At 52.5% G+C, this 23,160-nt stretch overlaps 1 protein-coding gene across 1 annotated transcript in view; it reads right to left on the reverse strand.

Annotated features, from left to right (window-relative positions):
- The window catches only part of LOC144258244 (uncharacterized), a 222,074-nt gene that overhangs the window by 95,485 nt on the left and 103,429 nt on the right, over positions 1-23,160 (reverse strand). The window contains 1 exon segment of the mRNA XM_077806658.1: positions 5,754-6,054. Coding sequence (XP_077662784.1) covers positions 5,754-6,054 — 301 coding nt within the window.

The following is a 23,160-nucleotide window of genomic DNA, read 5'->3' on the forward strand; positions in this document are numbered from 1 at the left end:
AAATGTCATACAATGACTTGCGTATACTGCTCTATATACTATACACTGAACGGAAGTACAATTTTTATTACGTATCAGAGGGTAGCTGTGTTAGTCTGTATCCACAAAAATAACGAGGAGTCCGGTGGCACATAAGAACATAAGAGCGGCCAGACTGGGTCAGACCAAAGGTCCATCCAGCCCAGTGTCCTGTCTGCCGACAGTGACCAATGCCAGGTGCCCCAGAGGGAATGAACCTAACAGGTAATGATCAGTGATCTCTCTCCTCCTGCCATCCATCTCCACCCTCTGACAAACAGAGGCTGGGGCCACCATTCCTTACCCATCCTGGCTAATAGCCATTCATGGACTTAACCTCCATGAATTTACCCAGTTCTCTTTTAAACCCTGTTATAGTCCTAGCCTTCACAGCCTCCTCAGGCAAGGAGTTCCACAGGTTGACTGTGCGCTGAGTAAAGAAGAACTTCCTTTTATTTGTTTTAAACCTGCTGCCCATTAATTTCAGTTGGTGGCCCCTAGTTCTTATAGTATCGGAACAAGTAAATAACTTTTCCATATTCACTTTCTCCACATCACTCATGACTTTATAGACCTCCATCATATCCCCCCTTAGTCTCCTCTTTTCCAAGCTGAAAAGTCCTAGACTCTTTAATCTCTCCTCATATGGGGCCCATTCCAAACCCCTAAATATTTTAGTTGCCCCTCTCTGAACCTTTTCTAATGCCACTATATCTTTTTTGCGATGAGGGGACCCCATCTGTATGCAGTATTCAGGATGTGGGTGTACCATGGATTTATATAAGGGCAATAAGATATTCTCCGTCTTACTCTCTATCCCTTTTCAAATGACTCCTAACATCCCGTTTGCTTTTTTGACTGCCGCTGCACACTGCATGGACGTCTTCAGAGAACTATCCACGATGACTCCAAGATCTTTCTCCTGATTAGTTGTAGCTAAATTAGCCCCCATCATATTGTATTTATAGTTGGGGGTATTTTTTTCAATGTGCATTACTTTACATTTATCCACATTAAATTTCATTTGCCATTTTGTTGCCCAATCACTTAGTTTGGTGAGATCTTTCTGAAGTTCTTCACAGTCTGCTTTGGTCTTAACTATCTTGAGCAGTTTAGTATCGTCTGCAGACTTGGCCACCTCACTGTTTACCCCTTTCTCCAGATCATTTATGAATAAGTTGAATAGGATTGGTCCCAGGACTGACCCTTGGGGAACACCACTAGTTACCCCTTTCCATTCTGAAATTTTACCATTTATTCCTACCCTTTGTTCCCTGTCTTTTAACCAGTTCTCAATCCATGAAAGGATCTTCCCTCTTATCCCATGACAACTTAATTTACCTAAGAGCCTTTGGTGAGGGACCTTGTCAAAGGCTTTCTGGAAATCTAAGTACACTATGTCCACTGGATCCCCCTGGTCCACATGTTGGCCTCCTCAAAGAACGCTAATAGATTGGTAAGACATGATCTCCCTTTACAGGCACCTTAAAGACTAACAGATTTATTTGGGCATAAGCTTTCGTAGGTAAAAAAACCCCACTTCTTCAGATGCATGGAGTGAAAATTACAGATAGAGGCATAAATATATATCATATTATACATATATATTTATGCTTGTATCTGTAGTTTTCACTCCATGCATCTGAAGAAGTGGTTTTTCACCCATGAAAGCTTATGCCCAAATAAATCCGTTCGTCTTTAAGGAGCCACCGGACTCCTCGTCATTTTAGTACAATATTCACATGCCGGTTGACTAATTTTATAATGATAGGGTAAAATTGAGAAAATCCGTAATTTTTCAGTAATAGCATGGCTGTAACACTTCTGTATTTTTATGCCTGGTTTTGTAAGCGAGCAGTTTTTAAGTGAGATGACACTTGGCTGTATGCAAGACAAATCAGCCTCCTGAAAGGGATACAGTCGTCCGGAAAGGCTGACAGCCGCTGGCATGGAGCATTTTCACTAGTTGCACTACGGTGGTGCAAATGCACCAATCAATGCCCGCAGCCAGTCATAGAAGATCAGGGTTGGAAGGGACCTCAGGAGGTATCTAGTCCAACCCCCTGCTCAAAGCAGGACCAAGCCCCAATTTTTGCCCCAGATCCCTAAATGGCCCCCTCAAGGATTGAACTCACAACCCTGGGTTTAGCAGGCCAATGCTCAAACCATTGAGCTATCCCTCCCCCCCAGTCTAGTGGGCATTAGAAGAAGGTGCATTTAATGTAGACACTGGCAGAATACGGTCAATGTAAATGGCCTTACATCGATCTAACTCTGTAGTGTACACCACAGCTAAGATCACATCATGTCTAGCTCACCAACAGAAGTTGGTCCAATAAAAAAAAAAAATTGCTTACCGTGTCTCTCTATTTTAGCAAATGGCCATTTGTCTCAAAGTCCGCAATGCATCTTAGCGACGTTCTGGCAATCTCATATCTAGTTATGTGGCCACCCGGCCTTCAGGAAAAAAATCCACATCAAACAGATGTGCAAGACACTTTCAGTTTCATGTAAAGTGAAATTCCAGAGCATGTGTGTGTTTGATGACCCAGAATCAGGACAAGAGATTCATCCACTGCATTCTCCTCTAATCTTTTCAAATCTGCTTCCCAGAGAAGTCTCATTATTATTATTAGTTATTTTATTTAAGGGTTAGAATCATCATAACGGGAACAACAGTCCACATTTTCACCGGCAAGCAATCCAAACTCAGCAGGAAAAAGTCCAGAAGTGGCTTTGTAAATACACGGACTCTGGGATTTAAACTCTGAATGATCACACTGTGTTTGGGATCCACTCAAATTCCCCTTCCAGCTCTGAGACATTTTCATCTCCAGCCCTAGTGAGTCTGATTTAGGATCAAAGAAATCAAAACACGATTCCAAAACCCAGAGGAGGGCTATTAGGATGATCAGAGGAATGGAGAACCTACCTGACGAGAGGAAACTGAAGATAGGATTGCTTTCTTTAAATAAATCAGAGGCATAAAACCCCAGGCAGGGAGAGGAGGTATTTAAGTTGGGCCCTGCATGAGACTGAGCACAAATGGATATTATCTGGCCCTCAAGAAATTTAGGCTTGAAATTACAAGAAGGTTTCTAACCCCCAGAGGAGAGATATTCCAGAACAGCTCGGTCGGCAGTGGGGGCAAAAAACCTAGCTTGTTTCAAGGCTGACCTTGAAAAGTTTACGGAGGGGACAGCATGATGAGACTGCCTACAATGGCATATGCACCCCTGCATGACTGCTGTTACAAATATCTCCAGTGGCCAGAGATGGGACACTAGGGGGAGAAGGCTCCGAGTCCCTACAGAGAATTTCCCCCCCACATGCTCATAGTCTAACTAATCACCATATCTGGGGTAGGGAAAAAATTCTCCCCCAGCTCAGATTAGTAGAGACCCTCCGAGAGGAGTCGGAGGGGGGAAGGGAGGGAGCGGGGACTTACCTTCATCTGCAGAGTGGGGCACAGGTAACTTGCTGGTTTGAACTAGAGTAAATTGTGGAGTCTTTGTAACTTGAAATCTTTAAGTTATGATTTGGAGACTTCAGGAGCTCAGCCAGAAGTTGAGTACAGGAGTGGGTGGGGGAGGTTCTGTGGCCTGCCATGGGCAGGAGGTTAGACTAGATGATCATGATGGTCCTTTCTAGACTTCAAATCTATTAGCCCCTGAGAGCGGACGACACTGCATCATGGGACAGTTTGGGAGGTGGAGAGGCAGAATGTGAAAAAGATAAACTCCGCGTGGATCAGACACACGGGAACACTGCAGGGGTGATGCAGCAGGAGGGAATCCCTGCGAATCACCCCATCGCCTTAGGATGTCACAGAGGCTGAAATGACGTGTTTTGCCCCACCGTGTTCCTGCTTTTTATTTAAATATATTTGAAATGAGGAAAAAGGTACAAAACATCCTCAGCCCACCCCAGGGCAATGTGTGAGCAACTGGGAAAGAGGCGATCTGTTCCAGAGGGTGAACTCCGCGGCTCTTACAATCACTTTGCAGTGGGAGGAACAATATAAATGTGATGCTCCAGGTTGGCTTTGACCAGGAGATGGAGGTTAAGGCACGCGATGCGTGTGCTAGATAACAATGGACACAATACAGAGTTTGTCATTACAAGACAAGAGTAGTTGGGCTTTTACATCCGGATAGCTAACGCGAGCTACCTAACTCCATAGAAAATCCTACTGGGGATGAATCCCAAGCAGATTTTACACTGATATCGCTCAGTGGCTCCCAAACTGGGGTTCGTGAACCCTGGGGGTTTGCAGAACGTTACAGGGGGTTCACCAGAAAAATTTCACTAATGGCGGCCAGAGGACCCCGGGCATTGGAGGCGGTGGGTGGGCAGGGCAGACAGTTGCAGGGCAGACAGCCCGAGCCCCAGGGAGAGCGGGGCAGGGCAGCTGGGGCTGGTAGCCGGCAGCCCAAACCCCAGCGTTATGTGTGGGGCTGGCAGCCCGAGCCCCAGGGAGAGCGGGGCCGGGCAGTTGGGGCTGGCAGCCCAAGCCCCAGGGGTCAGCGGGACCTGCAGCCCGAGCTCAGTGGAGCTCAGTTGACCGGGGCGGAGTGCAGAGGAAATTTAAACTTAAATCCCGGGAAATATTCATTCTTAGGAGGCGGTTCACGAGATTTCACAATTTAGTGAAAGGGGTTCGTGGGCTGTTAAAGTTTGGGAACCATTGATACAGCTAATGGAGACCACCCACACTTTGCGCCGATGGGCGTCCCCGGTAGGAGGGGCACACGTTCTCATGACGGATATAGGGTTATAGACTTTACAGAAAGGACCGTGGGATTCACCCCAAAGAAGGCCTAGCTGCGAAAGACAATAGTGGGCAACCACGTGGGGATCCGAGGGCCCACAGTGAAGCAAATGGTGCAAAGAGCCTTAAAAGTCTTGACGTCGGAATTAGGAAAAGCATGAAAGAAAAAAAACCCAATCTGTCAGCCCCTAGATACAGTTTTTATTGTTTGTTAGGCGTGCTCATGCCAACATAGGATTCAGGCCTGTATTCTTGCCTGAGATAGCGTTTTAGGTCTCGTTTGCCCCTTTGATTCTTGATACACCTCTATTCTTACTAATGTGTGTGAACAAAGGGATCCGTACTAGTGTGTGTGAACAAAAGACAGAAACACTGTGTACGTGGCCTCTGGCTAGCCAGAGGGGTTCCTTAGTATAACGGGAGCTGATAAGAATAGTTAAAGTGTTACTGGGCAGGGTACAATTGAAGACTGCCTCAACTGCTATTTCGAGGCAAGGTCAAGCAACCAGGTGGGAAGGGGCAAAGGGGGGGTCTGGGGAGGGGCAGGTATAAAACACTAAAAGGCCACAGAAATGCCGGTCCCTGCCCGTAGCACAACCTCACTCCTCACCCCTCCCATGGGGTACAAAAGAGGTGGGATGAAGACCCCAGACCCATGGTCCCCCCATAATGGAACATGACCATAAGTTGTAAGCGGTGGGACTGTGGGCCTGTATTTCAGGTATAGTTATGCTTGCTGAGGAGGGGGGGAAGAGGACACTGGGAAACAAGGCTCTGCAGCGTCAGAGTTAAGGACATGCTTGCTGGAAACTAACCCCAATAAACATCGCATTGCCTGCATTTTGGACTTCTGGGATGCTTTGTGTCTGCATGACAAGAACCAAGGGAAGGGGTGAAGGGAAAGCCTTCTAACATGGTTGAGGATTTCCCTTGTGGATTTTCTGATGTGTGATCAGGTTTGAACGCCGAGTGAAGGATTTCCCACACTCAGAGCATGCATAGGGTCTCTCCCCCCCGTGGATTCTCTGGTGAGTAATAAGGTGTGAGCGCTGAGAGAAGCGTTTCCTGCACTCACAGCATCCATAGGGTCTCTCTCCCGTATGGATTCTCTGATGTGAAATAAGGGCTGAGCGCTGAGTGAAGGTTTTCCCACACTCACAGCATCCATAGGGCCTCTCCCCTATGTGGATTCGCTGGTGCATAATAAGAATTGAGCTCTCATTGAAGCTTTTCCCGCACTCACAGCAGTTGTAGGGCTTCTCCCCCTTGCGGTTTTTCTGATGTCTCATAAGGTTTGAACGCTTAGTGAAGCTTTTCCCGCCCTCGCTGCATTCATAGGGTCTCTCTGCCGTATGGATTCTCTCATGATTAATAAGGTATGAGCGTCTACGGAAGTTTTTCCCACACTCAGCGCCGGTGTTTTTTCTCTCTCCGGTGAGGATTCTGTGCTGGCCTGTGGTTCCCTTGAGGTCCTTATGAGTTCCCTGACTATTAATGGATTTAGCCACCTTCTCCGCTGGCTGCTCTGTCTGCTGCCTCTCTGGCCTGTGCTGACTCTCACAAGATTTTCCTTGCTCAAGACGTCTGGACACACGCCCTTTGGCTCGTTGCAATACCATCCTGTGTGGTTCCCCTTGCTCAGCATCTGTCCACTGAAGAGTCTGCTCCCTGTTCTCACTCACCATCCCACCACCTGCTGGGATAGAGAGAGAAACCTCAGGAACAGGAATGGACAACCCATGTAAGTGTTGGGGAGATGGAAACAATCAGGAACTGAATTCCCCAATGTTCTCCCCATAGGGGAGAGAAAAGGGGATCAATTTTCCTTCCAAATCCTATCCAAACATTCAGGATGACAAGAGGTCAGGGAAGGAGCTACTGCCAGGTGTCAGTCAGGATGGGTAGGAAGCCATGAACAACATCTGTCCTGAGGGTATCACACAAGCTGGGGACAATCCTGAACTGAGAGAGTTCACAAGGTCTTTTCAGGGAATCCCAGCTCCTTCCTTCAGGCACCGACAGCTTTTGAGTTGGTTTAATTGTTCCTTACCTGGGCAGGCACCTCTCAGGATCCTTTGGTTTTCTGAGTCCTGTATATTTAGGACCCAGGGCTCTTCCCCTTTCTCCAGCTGGGAGATCACATCAGGTTTGGAAACTGGAAACCCTGCTCCGGGGAAAGAAAACAAGGGACATCAGGTGAATTCATGGGACACTCGTCAGAAAAAACATGTTCTATTATTTTATCCCCAGTCCACTTTAAAGCAGTAAAAAACCAGGCCCAGATCCCAAGTTGCTCAAAGGTGCTGGACACTCTGCCTTTGGGGGATTTAACCATCCCCATCTCTCCTGCCAGGCACTCATCAAAGAGGCTCCTAAAACACAGAGGAGGTAATTCCATGTCCTAGACAGCGAAGACTCCAGACAGAAGGGAAGTCCCCTGAGAAATGCTTCTTTCTGGCAGAGAGAGGACCAGCGACTATGAGGCATAGGAGAGCTGGAAGAGGTGAGCATTGGCTGGTGGGGTTCAGCACAGTGAGGAAGAAGAGGGAGCGCAGAGGCCCCAGAATGACGTATGTCAGAGATATTGTTTGTCAGGAAAGCTCATTTTGAGGAAATAGGGACTCTAGTAAGTCAGGGGTAATGGAAGGGAGTATATGAATATCCCCCAGTGTGTGGATAACTCCAGTGAATTAGATTCTATATTGTAGGAGCAACAGACCCTGATTCCTCTGGAAAGGAGAAAGCGAGAAAGAAGAATCAGGCCCTGCGGCTTCAGGAGGGACCGACTCAGAGATGCCAGGAACCTGCCGGGAAGACAGATTGTGGCTGCTGCAGATGGAGAGTGGGTGAAGTGAGACCCTTTCGGTCCCCAGAAGTTTCCCTACCAACCGAGGACATCACAAGAAAGCACACGTGTATGGCAAGGCAGGATGGTGGGGTCGCAGTGAGAAACGTAACGTTTCAGCGAAGGTGGCTGAGTGACAGGGCATACGAAAGAGATGTGTGCGTGTGGGGAGCGGGGAAAGGCACTGAGAATCGTCGGACTGGAAGGGATCTCGAGAGGTCTTCTATTCCAGTCCCCTGCACTCAAGCCGGGAATAAAAATGAGCTAGACCATTGCTGTAATGAAAGAGGTGCCAGGGCTCAAGCTGGGCGGCTGGAAAGTGGCGACGTTTGTATGGTTCCTAGTATCACTTTTCGGCAGCTGTCTGGGAGGCTGAGAAAAGTGATATTAACAAACATACAAGTGCTATGTTGGCGGAAGACATGGCTGGGTTTATTATGCAGACGGTACAGCTGTGCCGATCTCAGGTCTGCCGTGTAGACGTAGCCATGTAAGTCTGCTGTGAAAAGTGAAACTTCTTTGTTTGTCAATATCAAATTCACAGCAAGCGCCGGGGCAAATTAAGCCTTGGATAACAGGTTAGAGGGGAGGCAGTGGGGGCCAGGGGTGATGGGGGTGAGCCCCACTGCCCCGTGGCCAGAGCTGGGGCCCCTGCAGACAAGCCCCCCAAGTCCCGCTGCCGGAGCCTGCCTGAAATCTGAGCCCCACCACTCCCCTCAAAGGTGGGTCTAGGACTTACCTTGGTCCTCCTGTGTCGTACCCCACCTGTCTCCTGCAGGGCGGAGGGGGAAGGGCCGCGGCTTTGTTCCTCCGCCTCCATCACCATCCAGGAGGCTGCTGGTGGCCACATTTGAGAAACGCTGCCCTGGACCCTTGCTGACAGATTTTGGCCTAACCTGGGCTGAAAATCCCGTCAGTGATGGGGATCCCACCGTCTACTCGTAACCTATTCCAGTACTTCTCTATCCTCATCGTTAGAATTTTGTTCCCCAATATTCAACCTAAATCTCCCTGGCTGCAGAGTAAGCCAATTACTTCTTGTCCTCCCCCTGTGAAGGTGGAGAATAATTGATCACCGTCCTCTTTGTAACAGCCCTTAATATATAGGAAGCCTGACATCAGGTTCCCTCGCAGCCTTCTTCTCTCATGACAAAATATACCAGATTTTGTCACCCTTTCCTTTTCGGTCACGTCTGAGGAGAACGAGGCAGCTTTGCGGCGGTTTACTTCTGAATGGATACGAGCAGGGCCAGACTGCGTTGCTCAAGGTGAGAGAACAGGATGTTGCGGTATTTGAAATGGGGACAATCTCCTGCCCAAGAGCTTTAGCTGTGTGGATGGGTAGCAAAAGCCCTATTTGAGCGACATTATGCAGAAAGAAAACACAAGATCTAGACACGGCCTGGATGTGAGGCACCGCAGGGGAGTCCGTGGTGAGGGCGATGCCAAAATTACAGGCCCGAGTGACAGGCAGGAGAGTGATGCTTTCCACAACGATAGAGAAAAAAGAGATGGTGGGATGGCTGGGGGGATTTATTAAGAGCTCTGCTTTAGCCGTTTTAACTGTTGAGCTTGAAGTCATGGACAGACATTTCAAGGAGAGGTTAGAGAAACCGGCTGGGATTTTAGTTTGGACAGAAGGAGATGGGTCTGGAGTAGAGAGGTAGATCAGTGAGTCACCAGCTGCATTTGAGTGTGTGGAGGAGATTCCCCAGAGATCAGGTGTAGAGGAAGAAGAGACCAAGGAATCCCCACAGAAAGTTGGAGGGGGGATGCGGAGGATCCTCCTAAGGAGACGCTGAAGGAGAGATAGGGGAGAACCAGGAGAGGACAAAGGAAGACAAGATTTCAGGAAGAGGGGTATGGTCCGTGGCGTCGAGGGTGACAGGCCAAGGAGGATGAGGACGGAGGGATGGTTCTGAGCTTTGCCTTGGGACAGGGCATTACAGACTTTGGAAAAAGCAGTCCCAGTGGAGTGCCCTAAATCGCTGCCTCCTTGAAACCTTCCCTTCCCACCCGCACCAGACCCTCCTCACCAGGGCTGGCTTTAGGGGAAACGGCCCCCTGGGTGAACTTGTATTTTGGCGTCCCCCTGCCCCGTCATCCCAGGCCCCCCGCGGGTTCCCCAGCACCTCCAGACCCCACTGCCTCCCCCCAGTGCTTCATTTCAGCCTCGGCACAAACTAAGCCCTGGCAGGCAGCCTGATCGCAGCCGGGGCTGGCTGGGCGCCCAGCTCTGAAGGCAACGCCACCGCCAGCAGCCGTGCGGAAGTAAAGGCGGCCTGGTCTATGGTGCATTGCCACCCTGACCTCTGCGCAGCTGCCGTGGCTTGCAACGCCTGGCACTTGGCCTGCGGCTCCGGGCGAGCTTTGTTCTGTCTCACGGGGCTGCATCTTGCCAGAGCCCACGGCCTCCCACAGCCCTCTGGCCACTCCTGACTCACCGGGGCACCGTTTCCGATTTTGGGGAACGGGGGGCAACTTTAACTGTGATTCCAGGGGCTACTTAGGCACCTGAAAACTCTAGGGTTCTGTTGCAGATAACTACTGAGGAATTAGCTGACAGAAGCACTGTATCTAATTGTTATATAAAGAAAGAACAATATATACAAACTCCAGTTAAAGCCACATTTTAAATTTCCATGTCAATTTAGAGCAATCAGGAGCTCATACAGCAAGATATTCCCAATCCCAAACCTTGAAATATCAGTTCTGGAGCTTTAGCATAGATCTCAGAAACACACGTTTGATATGTTGTACGCTGTCTTTCGTAGAGATAAATAAAAATAAATAAAATCTGCTTACTTTCTCTAACAGGCACATTATCTGCTCTGTTGTAGTCAATTGTTTTTCACTCCACTAAAAATGCATTTACTTAATTTTAACATACGTGATTAAGGTGTTTTTTTCTCTCTCGCATTAAGAACAGGAATTTATTTGTCTAATTATTCTGGCGTTTATGTTTATCGAACACCACCGTGTACGTGACTCACTGACGTTAGACTCCATCGTTGCTGTTAATATATTTGGAGCTGCCTTTGTTTTCACAGGAATTTTAAGTTACTTTACAGCTGTAACTAAAAATACAATTTGAAAATAAGCGACCTTCATCTGCAGAGAGTCTACAGTTATGGGCTTAGCTAATGTTTTCTAAACCAGCACTGTAAGCTAAATTTACACTCTAGGAGGATACTGTTATTTGATTGTACCGTTTTAAATAATGAATGACAAAGCACAACACGGTAATCACAGTAATGACGATAATTACTCCAGCCAGGACAGGTTGGGCATTTTAGCCCTCACCCCTCAAAGAATTAAATTTTAAGCATAAGAGAGAAATAAAATGATGAAATGCACAGACCGGGCGAAAAACGAAAATAACAGCCCTGCAATCCTTCGTGAACGTTAAAAGAATCAAAATTACAAAAAGAGAACGTTTGTGCCTTGAGCATTTCGAGAGGAACTACCCAGAATAACAACAACAGCAACAACACAAGTGCGTGTTGTGGGGAGGGGGTGTGTGTTGGGGGAGTGAGAGAGATGGAGTGTGTGAGTGTGTAAGAGAGAGCGAGCGCAGCTTGGCCGGGGCGGCTCCAAGTCGGGGGAGGAGGCAGGACCGGGGGGCCAGACTGGGGGAGCCAGGGGGGCCAGAGCAGGGGGTGGAGAGGAGCGAGTGGGGGGGTCTTTGGGGGGAAGAGGAGGTGCGAGGGTGGGGACTTGGGGTGAAGGGGCGGGGCGAGGGTGGGGGCCATGGTTCGGATGCTGGTGGGCCCCCCCACACTTTTAGGGAGCTTCCGTCACTCCCGGGCATTTGCAGCAGTGGTTTCAGGTGGCCAAAGAGCCGAAGGGGGAAGAGGGGGAGGACACCCCTGCTCCGGAGGCGCCCGGCCCTGCTCCTCACTCCCGAGAGCGACCCCCCTGAAAACCCTCCCCGCAAGCGTTCCGCGTGCCCGGCTATCCCTTGATTATTTGATCAAGTCATGGAGGCATAGCCTTCCCCAGCTCCCCTCAAGACAACCTTAACTCTGCCCCCAACTGCAGAGCAGACAATAGCGCCGGGGAATCGTTCACTCCGGGTGATGCAAAGGGTCACAAACTGCCACGGGAAGCAGAGGAATCACCCAGGCTGGGCGCCTTTCTGGGAGATGATGTCGTCCCACACAAGGCTTTCATCTCAGTCCAGCAGGAACTTGCCCCTCCGGGCCTTAAAAATCTCTGAATCTAGGAATTTTCCTGGGACGGAGTGCTCCCCTGCACTCAAACCCTGCACACCACTGCGATAATCTGTGTGCAAATTACATCAGGTGAGGGATCGTTTGAGAACTCTTAACAGGCTGGTCAGTGTTCTCGTAATTAAATATATGTAGCAACGTCGTGTGTAAAGTTATGAAATTCCCCCGTACGACGTTAGCCCATGTTCAAAACCCCACAGCCCTGCCCCGGACAGAAGCTGGTAAATAGGTCTGACCCAAAGAAAAGCAATGTGTGTTTGACTTAATTTGCATATAAGCTGTAAACAGGATCATCCAACAGCAAAAGGGAGAAGGCAGACAGGCAGGAAAATCTCAACAGACACAGACGAGAAGAAACAGCATGACCCTTCTTTCACCAGCGGACTTCATGTCCCCTCTCTCTCAGCTGAGAAGAACTTTTACCAAGGGGTCACTCTGAGGAAAATGCCAGTCCGAGGGCGATGGAACGAGGGCTGTCAATCCCACTGAATTTAAGCGATTAACTCAACTCCAAAAAGTTAATCCCAAGTAATCGCAACGTTACACAATAACAGCATACCAATTTAAATTTATTGTAAATATTTTTGGATGTTTTTCAAATATATCGTTTTCAGTTACAACACAGAATACAAAGCCTGCCCCCCGGCTCTGTGCCCTGCGCCAGCGATGCTTGGAGCAGCTTGGCAGAGTTGTGACGAGGAGACGCAGAGAGGTGCCTGGACGCTTGCTGGCCCCCGTCTGCCTCGTGTCACCGCTGAGCGTTGCAGGTTGTGCCCAGGAAGGAGCACAAGGGTGTGGTCTCACCAGGGGGACGGTCAGCCGTCGGGTGGCAGACATCCTCGGGGGCTCCAGGGCTCAGCAAGGGGGAGTGAAGGAATGACTCAGAAGGAATCCTTAGGGAGCGGGTGAAGGGCTGGTAACCGTTGTCGGCTGGCGTGTGCGTGTCTCTCTCTCCATACGCTGCACCAGCCCCGCACAGATCGCTGGCCCAGCAGAGCCCAGGAGCACTCCCCAGAAAGACCACAGGCTCCGTTCAGTGACGAAGGCGCTCGGAGAGATTTACTGCCATCTGTCCCCACACCCTTGTCTTACTCGGGGTCGGTGTGTTCCTGACCCATCTCCCAGGAATGTGTTCACATGAATAGCCAGTACCTTATACTAGTTAGGAATGCCTGGGTTTTTGCAATGCTAGCCATGCCTTGGCCAAGCTCACGTACCGGACAGTGAACTCATAAGCAAGCACCTGCTTTGTGACGGGGCCTGACTTTGGTGCACAGCACGGGGTTTTGCTCACTTTGATTCAGGCCTCCGGTCTTGCACCAGGCCCAGGGCTCCAACCTCTCTCGAATACAGGGATATTTTGCACGTCTGTGACGGAGCGTATGGAACAGGCTCAGTGTCAGAGCGAAGGCAGCTTCCGTTCCCCACGCCAGACGCGAGCCCGGGCGTGAGACTTTGTGCTATTCCGCTCCTGGGCTCTGTTCCCAGTGGTCTGGGGCAGGGCACGGGGCTGGGGTGTGTGTCCCTGGCATGGTGGGGTGTTGCTGAGACAGGACAGAGTTAAGGTGGCATTGTGGGGGTGACGTGAACCTTAACTCCTCATTTCCGCCTTCCAAGAACCGCGGGGACGGGAATCCCTTACCCAGCGAGGTCACCGTCTCATAGGTCTCCTGCATGACGTCTCTGCAGAGGGCTCTCTGAGCGGGGTCCAGCAGAGCCCCCTCTTCCTCGGTGAAATACACCGCCACCGCCTCGAAGGTCACCGGCCCCTGAAAGAGCAAGAGCCCCCCGCTCAGGACCTGCTGCCCCACTCACAGCCCCACTAGTCACCGGGGAGCAGGTCCAACTCAATGCAAACTCTGGGAGGCTCACAGTCAGCAGAGTCCCACCCCCAGCCTGCTCAGAGCAGCCAGGAGGCATCGGGGTGAGGGGAGAAAGAGAGAGACCCTCACCCCTCCAAGAAGAGAAAGGGAAAGAGGGGTCTTCACATTTGCCACACTCCTACTAGCCAGAGGCCAGTACAGGAGGTGGAGCCCCCAGCAACGTTCTCCCCGGAGGAATCCCCGTGGCCAGCAGCTGGAAGGGAGGGAAGGGGGCAGCTCCCCTTGTCTCACTGGGGGGTGCCCCCTTCATAGCAGTCTCTCTAGGATGGGGTGTCCACCCCACACATGCCCTGTGGGGGTTACTGTGGGCCAGAAGGGGCCAATTCACCATATGGGCTGCCCCTGGAGGCAAGCCAGGGATTATAAAGCCTAACCGCAGCTGGGAGAGGGGCCGGCAAGGAGTCTAAACCAGGAAGAGCTCTGCAGTCCCTCCCTGGGGGGAGAGGGAGTTGGCCAGGGACAAGTAAGAGAGCCGGGGAAGGGTGAAGCCTGGGGTCCTGCCCGGCACTGGGGAGTCCAACAGGAGCCTGCGAAGGGTGAAGGAGCTGGGGGGGGGAAGAGAGGAAGCTCTGGAGGGAAACCAGGGCTAGACAAGGAGACAGAGAGGTAGGGTAGGAAGGAGCCCCGGGACACAGCACCAGGGTCCGACGCTGAGCAGACCGGGATTGCTGGTCAGAGGGCCCCGGGCTAGAAGCCAGACCAGCAGGACAAGTGGGGTCCCCTAGCAGCCACGGGGACAACCCTGGCCCCCTCCTTTTATCCACCCTGGCTGTTTCCTGCCCTCTCCCACCTCCAGACCAAACTCCCCACAAGTTCCTCCCTCCTGGGGAGTTTCTGCTCCTCTCTCTCGACCAGGATCCCTACCTGAGCGGGCTCCATGGCCCCTGTTTCCGCTCCCTGTCCCCGGGGAGGCTGGGACCAGCCGGAGCAAGCCCTGGCCAGGGCTCGGCAGCCTGGGACGGGGAAAGGGGAGGCAGTCAGAGCAGGGCTGAGTTCACCTCACAGCACAGTTCCCCCCCAGGGGCTTTTCCCTGCAGACAAACCTTGTAGCTGGGGCCAGGCTGAGAAAACGCTTGGTCCCGTTTCTATTACCCGGCCCCAGCCCCCTCCCAGCAGCACGAAACTGAGGGAGATTTTGAAACTCTCCCAGTGACACAGACTCTGGCCCAAAGGGCAGAAGAGAGCAGAACCGCAGGAGTCATTTGGGGGGATTCCCCAGGGCCGCCCACACCCCAGCGGGGGGAATAGGGAGAGGAGGGAACTGGCTTCTCCTCTTTCTGCCCCTCACCTTGTTCACCGGGAAGGGAATCTGCCCAGAGATGCTGCAACCAATGTGTCTGGGCAGGTTCGAGTCCTGGGAGTCTCTCTCCCTCTTTCCCCATCTCTCCCCTTCCCCCCGTCCCTTCTCCCTCCCGCTCTGGCTGGGAGAGTCTGATCTGTTGGCTCCCTCCGGGCTGGACCAGCTCCTGCCATCGTTAACAGGAGGGGAAATGGGGGGGCCGGAGGGGCTGCATGTGACTTTGCCTGTCCCCAGCCCTTTCCCTGAGGCCTCTCTGAATTATCTGGAGTCTGGCTCAGGAATTGATGTTGGCAGAGCCTGGGGCTGCCCTTGGGGTCTAGTACCAACGGGCAGGGGTGGCAGCAGATTCTTCCCGGTGGGGGGAAATGGGGTGCAAAGGTGAGCGAGACAGAAAATTGGGGGTGGGGGGTCCTGCACTATACATCTTGTGGGCCCACCTTTATTTTCTTAACCATAAGCACTTAAACGTGTGTTTTATCGATGTTCTGCTCCAAAGGTGAATAAAAAGATACACAGACAGATGAGTTTTAAACTTAGACTAGCAGGGTTGGCAGGAGGTATCTAGTCCAACCCCCTGCTCAAAGCAGGGCTAATCCCCAGCTCCCCCGATCCCCAAATGGCCCCCTCCAGGATTGAACTCACAACCCTGGGTTTAAGCAGGCCAATGCTCAAACCACTGAGCTCTCCCTCCCCCAGCTTCAGCTCAGGCACCTCACTGTTGTGACCTTGATTCCCAGAAAATCAACAGGAAAAAACCTAAGGCAATAAATAAATGAACAAACAAATGCGAACTTAGGGGAAAACCTACTGGTTAAACCCTAGTAATAGCTAATTACTTAAAATCAGAGAATGCCCCTGGATGCTATTTTAAAATTAGTCATTTACACATGATCACACCTCCCCATTCTCCGATCGGTGTGCAAGGGAACACCCCACCTCCCCCCGTTGCTCTTGAGCCGTTCAAGTCGGAGCCGTTTCGGCCGGGGAGGGCGTTTGAACGGGCCCGTCTCAAAAGCAACTGGGGCTGCGACTGGAGGCCGGACCAGATGCTCTCCGGCCTTTGTTCGGCTGCGCCATGTGCATGAAAGTCCTGGATCCTTTGCCATACCTCCAGGTCCCCCCCAGAGCGCGGGTGGGGGGTGGGGGGTCGGGGGGGGCCCAGTAGGTTTTACGTACCAGCCCCTATCGCTGCCGGCAGCAGCAGACAATTAAGGGTGCCAACCCCATACCAGGCCACCCTCACTTCTGCGTCATGTCTGACCTTTGCATTGGGAGTGGTGGCTATGGGGGGCGGGGAGAGGCTGAGGCAAATTTTGGGGAGGGGCTATCCCCCCCCCAGCCACCCCAGTGCCCTTCCAGTCAGCTGGAGAAGGCCCGCACCTTGGCGAGCGCGGAGGAAGCTTTAGTTAAGGTCACTCCACGCCGGCTCCCCGATCAGCTGCGTCTGAACCAGGAAGCTGAACCCCAATATCCTGAGCGGAGAGAGAGAGAAGCTCTCCCTGCTTTAGCAACAACCAGAGCTAATGACACACCCACCCCCCACACCCCCGCCGCCTCCAGGGGCAGCTGCTGATCTCATTCACTCCCATGTTAATCTGGAGTCACTCCTTGTCCTTCCTCGCGGTGACTCTGGATTAACACGGGTCTCAATGAGACAAGAAACGTGGCTCGGGAGGGATGAGGCCAGAATCCTTTTCAACAGCTGATTGCAGAGGTGTGTGTGTGTGGGGGGGGGGGTTGAATCCTCTTCCCACCTCCCTACATCTGGGATGAGAACTCAGGGAAACAGTTTCCCCCCCACAGCCCAAACTTCCTGCAGCCGTGAAGGGGGGAGAGAAGCAAAACCTGGGGGGATTTCCTATCACTGTTTGACAGACAGATAGAAAGTTACCGCCAGCCCCTGCCGGCCACCCACACCGGCAGAGGGAGCCCTGGGGGATGCTTCTTGAACAGTTGAATGCAGGGCACAAAGACAACCAAATACTTAAGAAATTTCCAGGCCCTGTCACTGGCAGGCAATGGCCACTGATCCACCCCAGAGGTGGCTGCATCTCAGCGCTGGGGGGAAGGAACCGCTCATGGAGGCCATTCGTCGCAGGGTTTGGGGATAGTTCTGGTCATAATCACTGAGACCAAGGCCAGAAAGGACCAGATCATCTGGTCTGGTTTCCTGTATCTCACAGGACTGTAGCTAATGGCTTGACTATGTAGATGTGACTTGGTAAAAGGTAAGCAGGGTGGCACTCCAGGGGTGTGGACGGACAGGTCCGTATCACAGATGAGTGTGAATTTGGAGTACGGGTAAGATAAGGCTGGAAAGACAGGCCTGCCGGCTTAAGGCCTGTAAGATCCGGAGCTTAGCCAGACAAGGCCTTAGGCCCAAGATACGTTGACGTGATCCATTCCCCAAGCAATGACCCTGCCCCCCGCACATTGCAGTGTTACAGTAAAAATGTGTTAATTGCTGACGCTTAGGAAAGTCTGCCGCAGCCCACCCGTTAACACCGCAATCACAGTCACGAATATTTTGGGGAATCCTAAAATAGCCACAAGTTACCTTAGTAACTGATTGATGTCAATGTTAACGAGGGTAAGAGGAACTAAAGAATTTGCCTATGGAAAACGGGCACCCCACATTCAGTGGGGTGTGGAAATACAGATAAGGAAAAGGGGGTGATGCCCGTACACATATGTATCAGCCTTAGTGGGCGTAAACACCCAGCTTGTGCGTGGCGGGGGGGTGGTGGAGGATGACGCGTCGGGGAACGTCCAACAGACGACCACCTGACGATCCCCTTACCTGTTCCAGCGTTCCCCAAGGGGATGTGAGTGGGAACCTATCGATGCTGGACGTTACGTACTTTCCCTCCATCTTCTGTTACGTTCCTACGCTTTGGCCTTTCTTTATCTGCTCGGGGAAATGACGAGCAAACAGACGCGGGGTAACCTGTGATTGTATCCCCTCTAAGAGTGGTTCCCCGTGTCCCTCCAGCTAGTGATATGCCCAGCAGTGGTCTTCACCCTGCCCCAATGGGGAGGCCAAATCCTTAGCGCAAATCACTGCTGTTTGAAATGCCAGTTCGTTATTCCCGTCAATCAAACGAGGCTACACAACCAACACCGCCCAGCACCCGCACATTAAACCCAACAGCCAAAAATTAGACCCAAGGGCAACAGCCCGAGGGAGACGAGACGATGCTGGGGCACCTGCAGGGGCAGGGAAAGGGTTAAGTGAGAGAGATGCAGACAGACAATCCTGGCAAGTGACCCAGACCCCATGCTGCAGACCCAGGTGACCTCCCCCCTCCACCAAGGTGCCAATCTCACCCGGGGGGAAATGTCTTCCCGACCCCACAGATGGCAAACCATTTACACCCAGAGCATGTGAGCAAGAACCAGCCAGCCTGAGAGAGAGAAAGCTCGGAGCCACGTCAGGGCACTGGCCCTCCCTGTCCAGTGTCCCGTCTCCAGCCATGGCCGAATCGGACGCTTCAGTGGAAAGAGATGAAAAATAAACCCCCACAAACTACAGTGTGGGTGTTCCTGACCCCGCAGCTGGCCGATAAAGCTCTGAAAGCGGGAGCTTTTAGGGACACCAGACATGAACTGGAAGGGAGCCGGGGGGCTGCCGAGCCCTGCCCCCACGGTCACAAGCAATTCCAATCATGCGTCACCCTCGGAAATGTGTCCAGCTGTCTCTTAAAACAAACTGAGTTGTTTGCCCACGGAGGGGAGTGAACCCTCATCCCACGGCATCTGGGGGAAAGGGTCCAGCCGACTTCCCGTTAGCCGCTAGGAGACACCGTTCCCCTTAACACGGGGCAGCCCCTAGCTTTGGTGTGTAGTAAATATGGGGCCAGCCACTTTCATCAGGAAACATTTTAGCTGAGACAGAGGGGAAACAAATGATTCTCATATGAGGGGAAAGGTGATTATGGGGGAATTTATCCCCCTGGCAATTTCCAATATAGAGAATGACTCAGGGCAACAGGTTCCCCCCAATCAAAGGAGAAGTTATGGCAATTAAACCGGGGGACACACGCCCAGACATGAAGGGGACTTTTAATTCATATTTCATAATTACATAGAAAAAAGCAAAATCCGAGATTTGGTATTCATGTCCAGTCCTGACAGAGAAGGTGGAAATCGGAGGTGTTTGGGCTCAGTGGTCACATATTTGGAAGGAAAGCTAAAAAACGCGAGGGGTTTTAGATAAGACAAAAACACCACGATCAGAGGGAAATTCAGTCATTAGCGGGGAAAGGATTGTATCGGATTGTACAATAAACCTCCAGAAAGTAACGGTCCCCCCCCATCACCTCCGCCATTCCCAGGGGAGGGGGCAGCGGGATGGGAGGGGCAGGGGACAGGCAGCTGGTGGCTGTGGGGAGCTGCACTGGGCAGATGGGGGGGTGGGGGGGCGGCAGCTGGGCCTGGTTACGCCACTGAGAAAAATCACTTCTCCCTTCCCCCCCGTGTTCCTCCCATGCCCTGTTGCTGGCAGAGATCGGCCGTCCCGTCCCACCCCAGAGCCAGCCGCGTCTCCAGGCTCCCCTAAGCTGCTCCCACTAACCCCCTTCCAGTTCGGGGGAATGACTCGGGGCGACGATTTCCCACCTGAACAAGGACAATTGGCTGCAGATAAAATGGGTGGGGAAATAGCTCACAACTGAGACTTTAAACTGTGACCTTTGGGAATTAGAAAATGGGGCAAAATGGGAGGACGACTGAGACAGGGACAATCACTGGAGAGAAAGGGGGGGGGGCGGGATCTACATGGATTTTATCCCCATATTTTATAATTGGAGGGGAAAGGGGAAGAATTCAGGGGAAATGAATCAGTCTTTGAGACTGAAGTGACAAACCCAGAGAGAAACCCCCCTGCCCCCACATCTCCGGCCTGTCCAGAGCCAGGTCCATACCCCCCAGTTCACACGGTCTGTCCCCTCCCTCCCTGGCTCATTTCTCATCCCTCCCTTCTCGGCCCCTGCACCCCCAGACACACGAAGGGGAACCCCACTGGGGCCCGGTCTCTTGCCCCATCTGACCCCCTCTCCCCCGGGGCAGCCCCTGGCTGGAGCCGGGGGCGGGTGGGGGGGCAGCGGGGTCACTGGTGTGAACGCAGCTCAGGGCCCGCCCCAGGTACGGGAACAACCCGGGGGCCGGTTCCCAGGGGCGGGGGGACCGGGGCCCCCTTGTGCAGAGGCGTCTCCCCCCCCCCCCGGCCCTTGGTTAATTACCTGCAGGCTCCGGCCTGGGACTGCCCAGGGGGCTGGTCCCAGCTGGGGAACGTCCCCCTGGCCGGGCAGGGAGGGGTTAATGACGCCCCCCCAGCACAGACCCCATGGGGGGAGCAGCGCCTTGCATTGCCCAGCCCGGAGCTGCCGCAGGATTTTCCTGCCTCCGCCCCCAGCTGCTCCAGCCCCTTCCCGGGTCTCCTGCAAACACCCGCCCGGGCGGCCGCGTTTGCAAACAGCCGGGGGGGTTATTTCCCCTCTCAGAGGACGGGGCATCTTAGCACCCGCTTCCCAGGGCTGGGTCCTGAAAGGCCCCAGGGCACCCCAATGCCCGGACACTGGCTGCCCCTCCCTGTCCGCCAGATCACCCCAAACCCCCGGGTCACACACTGGGGTGGCCCCTTTTGTGGGGTGAGGTGTCTGCATGAAGTCTCCCAGCCGGTCACACACCTGCCCCCACCCCAGCCCGCTGCTGGGGTTCCCTGCCCCCCTCCCCGGGCACTAAGATACTTTGACTCCTTCTGTTCACTTTGTCAAATGTTGTTTGCAGGACTCTCGGCACCTCATCCATGAGCCTTGGCCAGCGCCCTGCCGCGGGGTGTCGCTGGGCTGTCTACACTTGTATTGGACTAGCAAAGACGCGTAAGAAAATAGCAGCTCGAAGTTTTGGCCGTGACCTCTGTGTTTCTAATATAGCACGTCCTGGGTTCTCATTGTGATTTTTGAATTCGGAATTTTTCATTCTACATTTTAATTCTTATTTTCATGGCACACGTTGAGTCTGTTGGATCATGTCACTTCCCCTCTGACTCATTTCCTGGCCTGGTGTCAAAATTTCATTTGCATTTGATGCACCAATGCGGGTTGCCTCTCCCGGCTGTTACTTTGCCTTTCAATCCAGCCCTTCCTGCTTTTCCACGTCACTGCTTGTGTGTGGGACTTGGTTCCCAAATATTCACTAAGGCCCGTGTACGATCTCCTATTAAATCCTTCTCAAAGGCAAAAATACACTGTGATTTCTACTGAGCAGAAGATCGGCCGTACTGCGTCAGACCAAGGGTCCAGCTAGCCCAGTGTCCTGGCTTCCAAGAGTGGCCAGGGCCAGGTGCTTCGGAGGGAATGAACAGAACAGGGAATCATCAAGTGATCCATCCCCAGGGATCCACTCCCCAGCTTCTGGGAGTCAGAGCTTAGGGACACCCAGATCACGGGGTTGCATCCCGGATCATCCTGGCTCATTACCATTGATGGACCGATCCTTAGAACTTATTTAATTCTTTTTTGAACCCAGTTATAGTTTTGGCCTTCACAGCCTCATGGACACACATCTACCATCGCAAGATTGCGTGGTGACCACAAGAGTTCAAAACCCATGAATTCAAAACGCACCCTCAGGTCATGAAATTAAAAAAAGAAAGAAAAAAACGATACTGGGCTCTTTTTAGGTGCTTTTTTGCTCCCAAGCCTTTAGGGTGCGGGAGGCCCAGATCCGCAAAAATAGGAACCTCAGCCCCTGAGTGAATCTTGGCCCAGCCTCGTACCTGTCACGGAGCAGCTGCAGATGGCAACGCTCCGGTTGTGGGCCCGAGCAACAAGCACCCGCTGGTGGGATCGCATCGTAGCGCAGGTGTGGGTTGAGGACCAGGGGCTGCAGAGATTTTGGATGCACAAGGCCACATTCCTGGCTCCGTGTGCCGAGCTCGCCCCAGCCCTCCGGCGCAGGGACACCGAAATGAGGCCGGCACTGACAGTCGAGAAGGGAGCGTCGATCGCACTTTTCCTTTAAAGGGAGCTGTCTCCGCTGAGGTTCGTCATTCTGGTGATTTATCTTCATTTCCCTTCTCCGAGGGGAGGGGTGGGTGACCCCTGGCCCAGGGACGTAGCAGCTCCCTCCCCATCTTTCAGCCACTCTGGGAACCTGTCTCTGCTCAGAGCTGACAGGTTGCCGCCTTCCCATTCATCCTGCTCCTTAGCTGTGCAGGAGTGAGTCCTTTCGCTTGCACAAGTGGCCCCTCGGAGGATGCTTCTCCCCAGCTGCATTGGGGGTATAGCGGTGAGCATAGCTGCCTTCCAAGCAGTTGCCCCGGGTTCGATTCCCGGCCAACGCAACGGTGTACTTTTCCCCTTGGCTGGAACTGGTTTAATTTCAGCCACGTCGTGCGATAGTCCCATTCTCAACACAATTATCAGAGAATTTACGTCCTAAATTCCAGCAGCTGATTAAAGACACCGGGTGTGGGGGATGCAGGGAACCGGACTAGAGAGGGAGCCGTAGGAATGGTTCAGAGCCCTGCACGGATACAACCGCATCCCGTCCGCAAACATTGTCCACAGATTTGCAATGCTGCCGCGAACAGCTCCACCATGCACCCGTGACGCAGGGCCGTGCCTGACCACCCACCGTCCTCCACTTCTCCCCCGAGACTTCCTGCCCCACCGCCCCAGAGAGCCGCGGATTTACAGGGCTCTGCAGAAACCGTGGGGACCTGCATTGGGGTCTCCTTGTCCTAATTCCAGCGGGCGGCGGGGTTTGCCTCCTGCCCGTGCATGATGGGGAGAAAGCGGAAACATAAAGTTTTTGTGACCGTTTCTGGTGCTGCAGATTCTCTTGCGTTAGAAAAATAAGGATGTGAACAAAAGGGAGAGGGAAGTAAAGGAAAAATAAACCAAACCCTGTAATACAATTAGGTAAGCAGAGGATCATGGCTGAGTCAAGCACTTCACCATAATAATAATTAATAACTGAAAGGGCGGAGAGAAGAGCTCAGGGATGTTGAGATCCCACTGATATTTGAGCTCAGATTGCTAGAGTCAAAGTTCAGACCGTTACGCTGTAGCCTATGGGGCTAGTTTAGTCTTTATTATATTCCCCCA

This window comes from Eretmochelys imbricata, chromosome 28, assembly GCF_965152235.1.
Source record: "Eretmochelys imbricata isolate rEreImb1 chromosome 28, rEreImb1.hap1, whole genome shotgun sequence".
Classification (NCBI taxonomy): domain Eukaryota; kingdom Metazoa; phylum Chordata; order Testudines; family Cheloniidae; genus Eretmochelys; species Eretmochelys imbricata.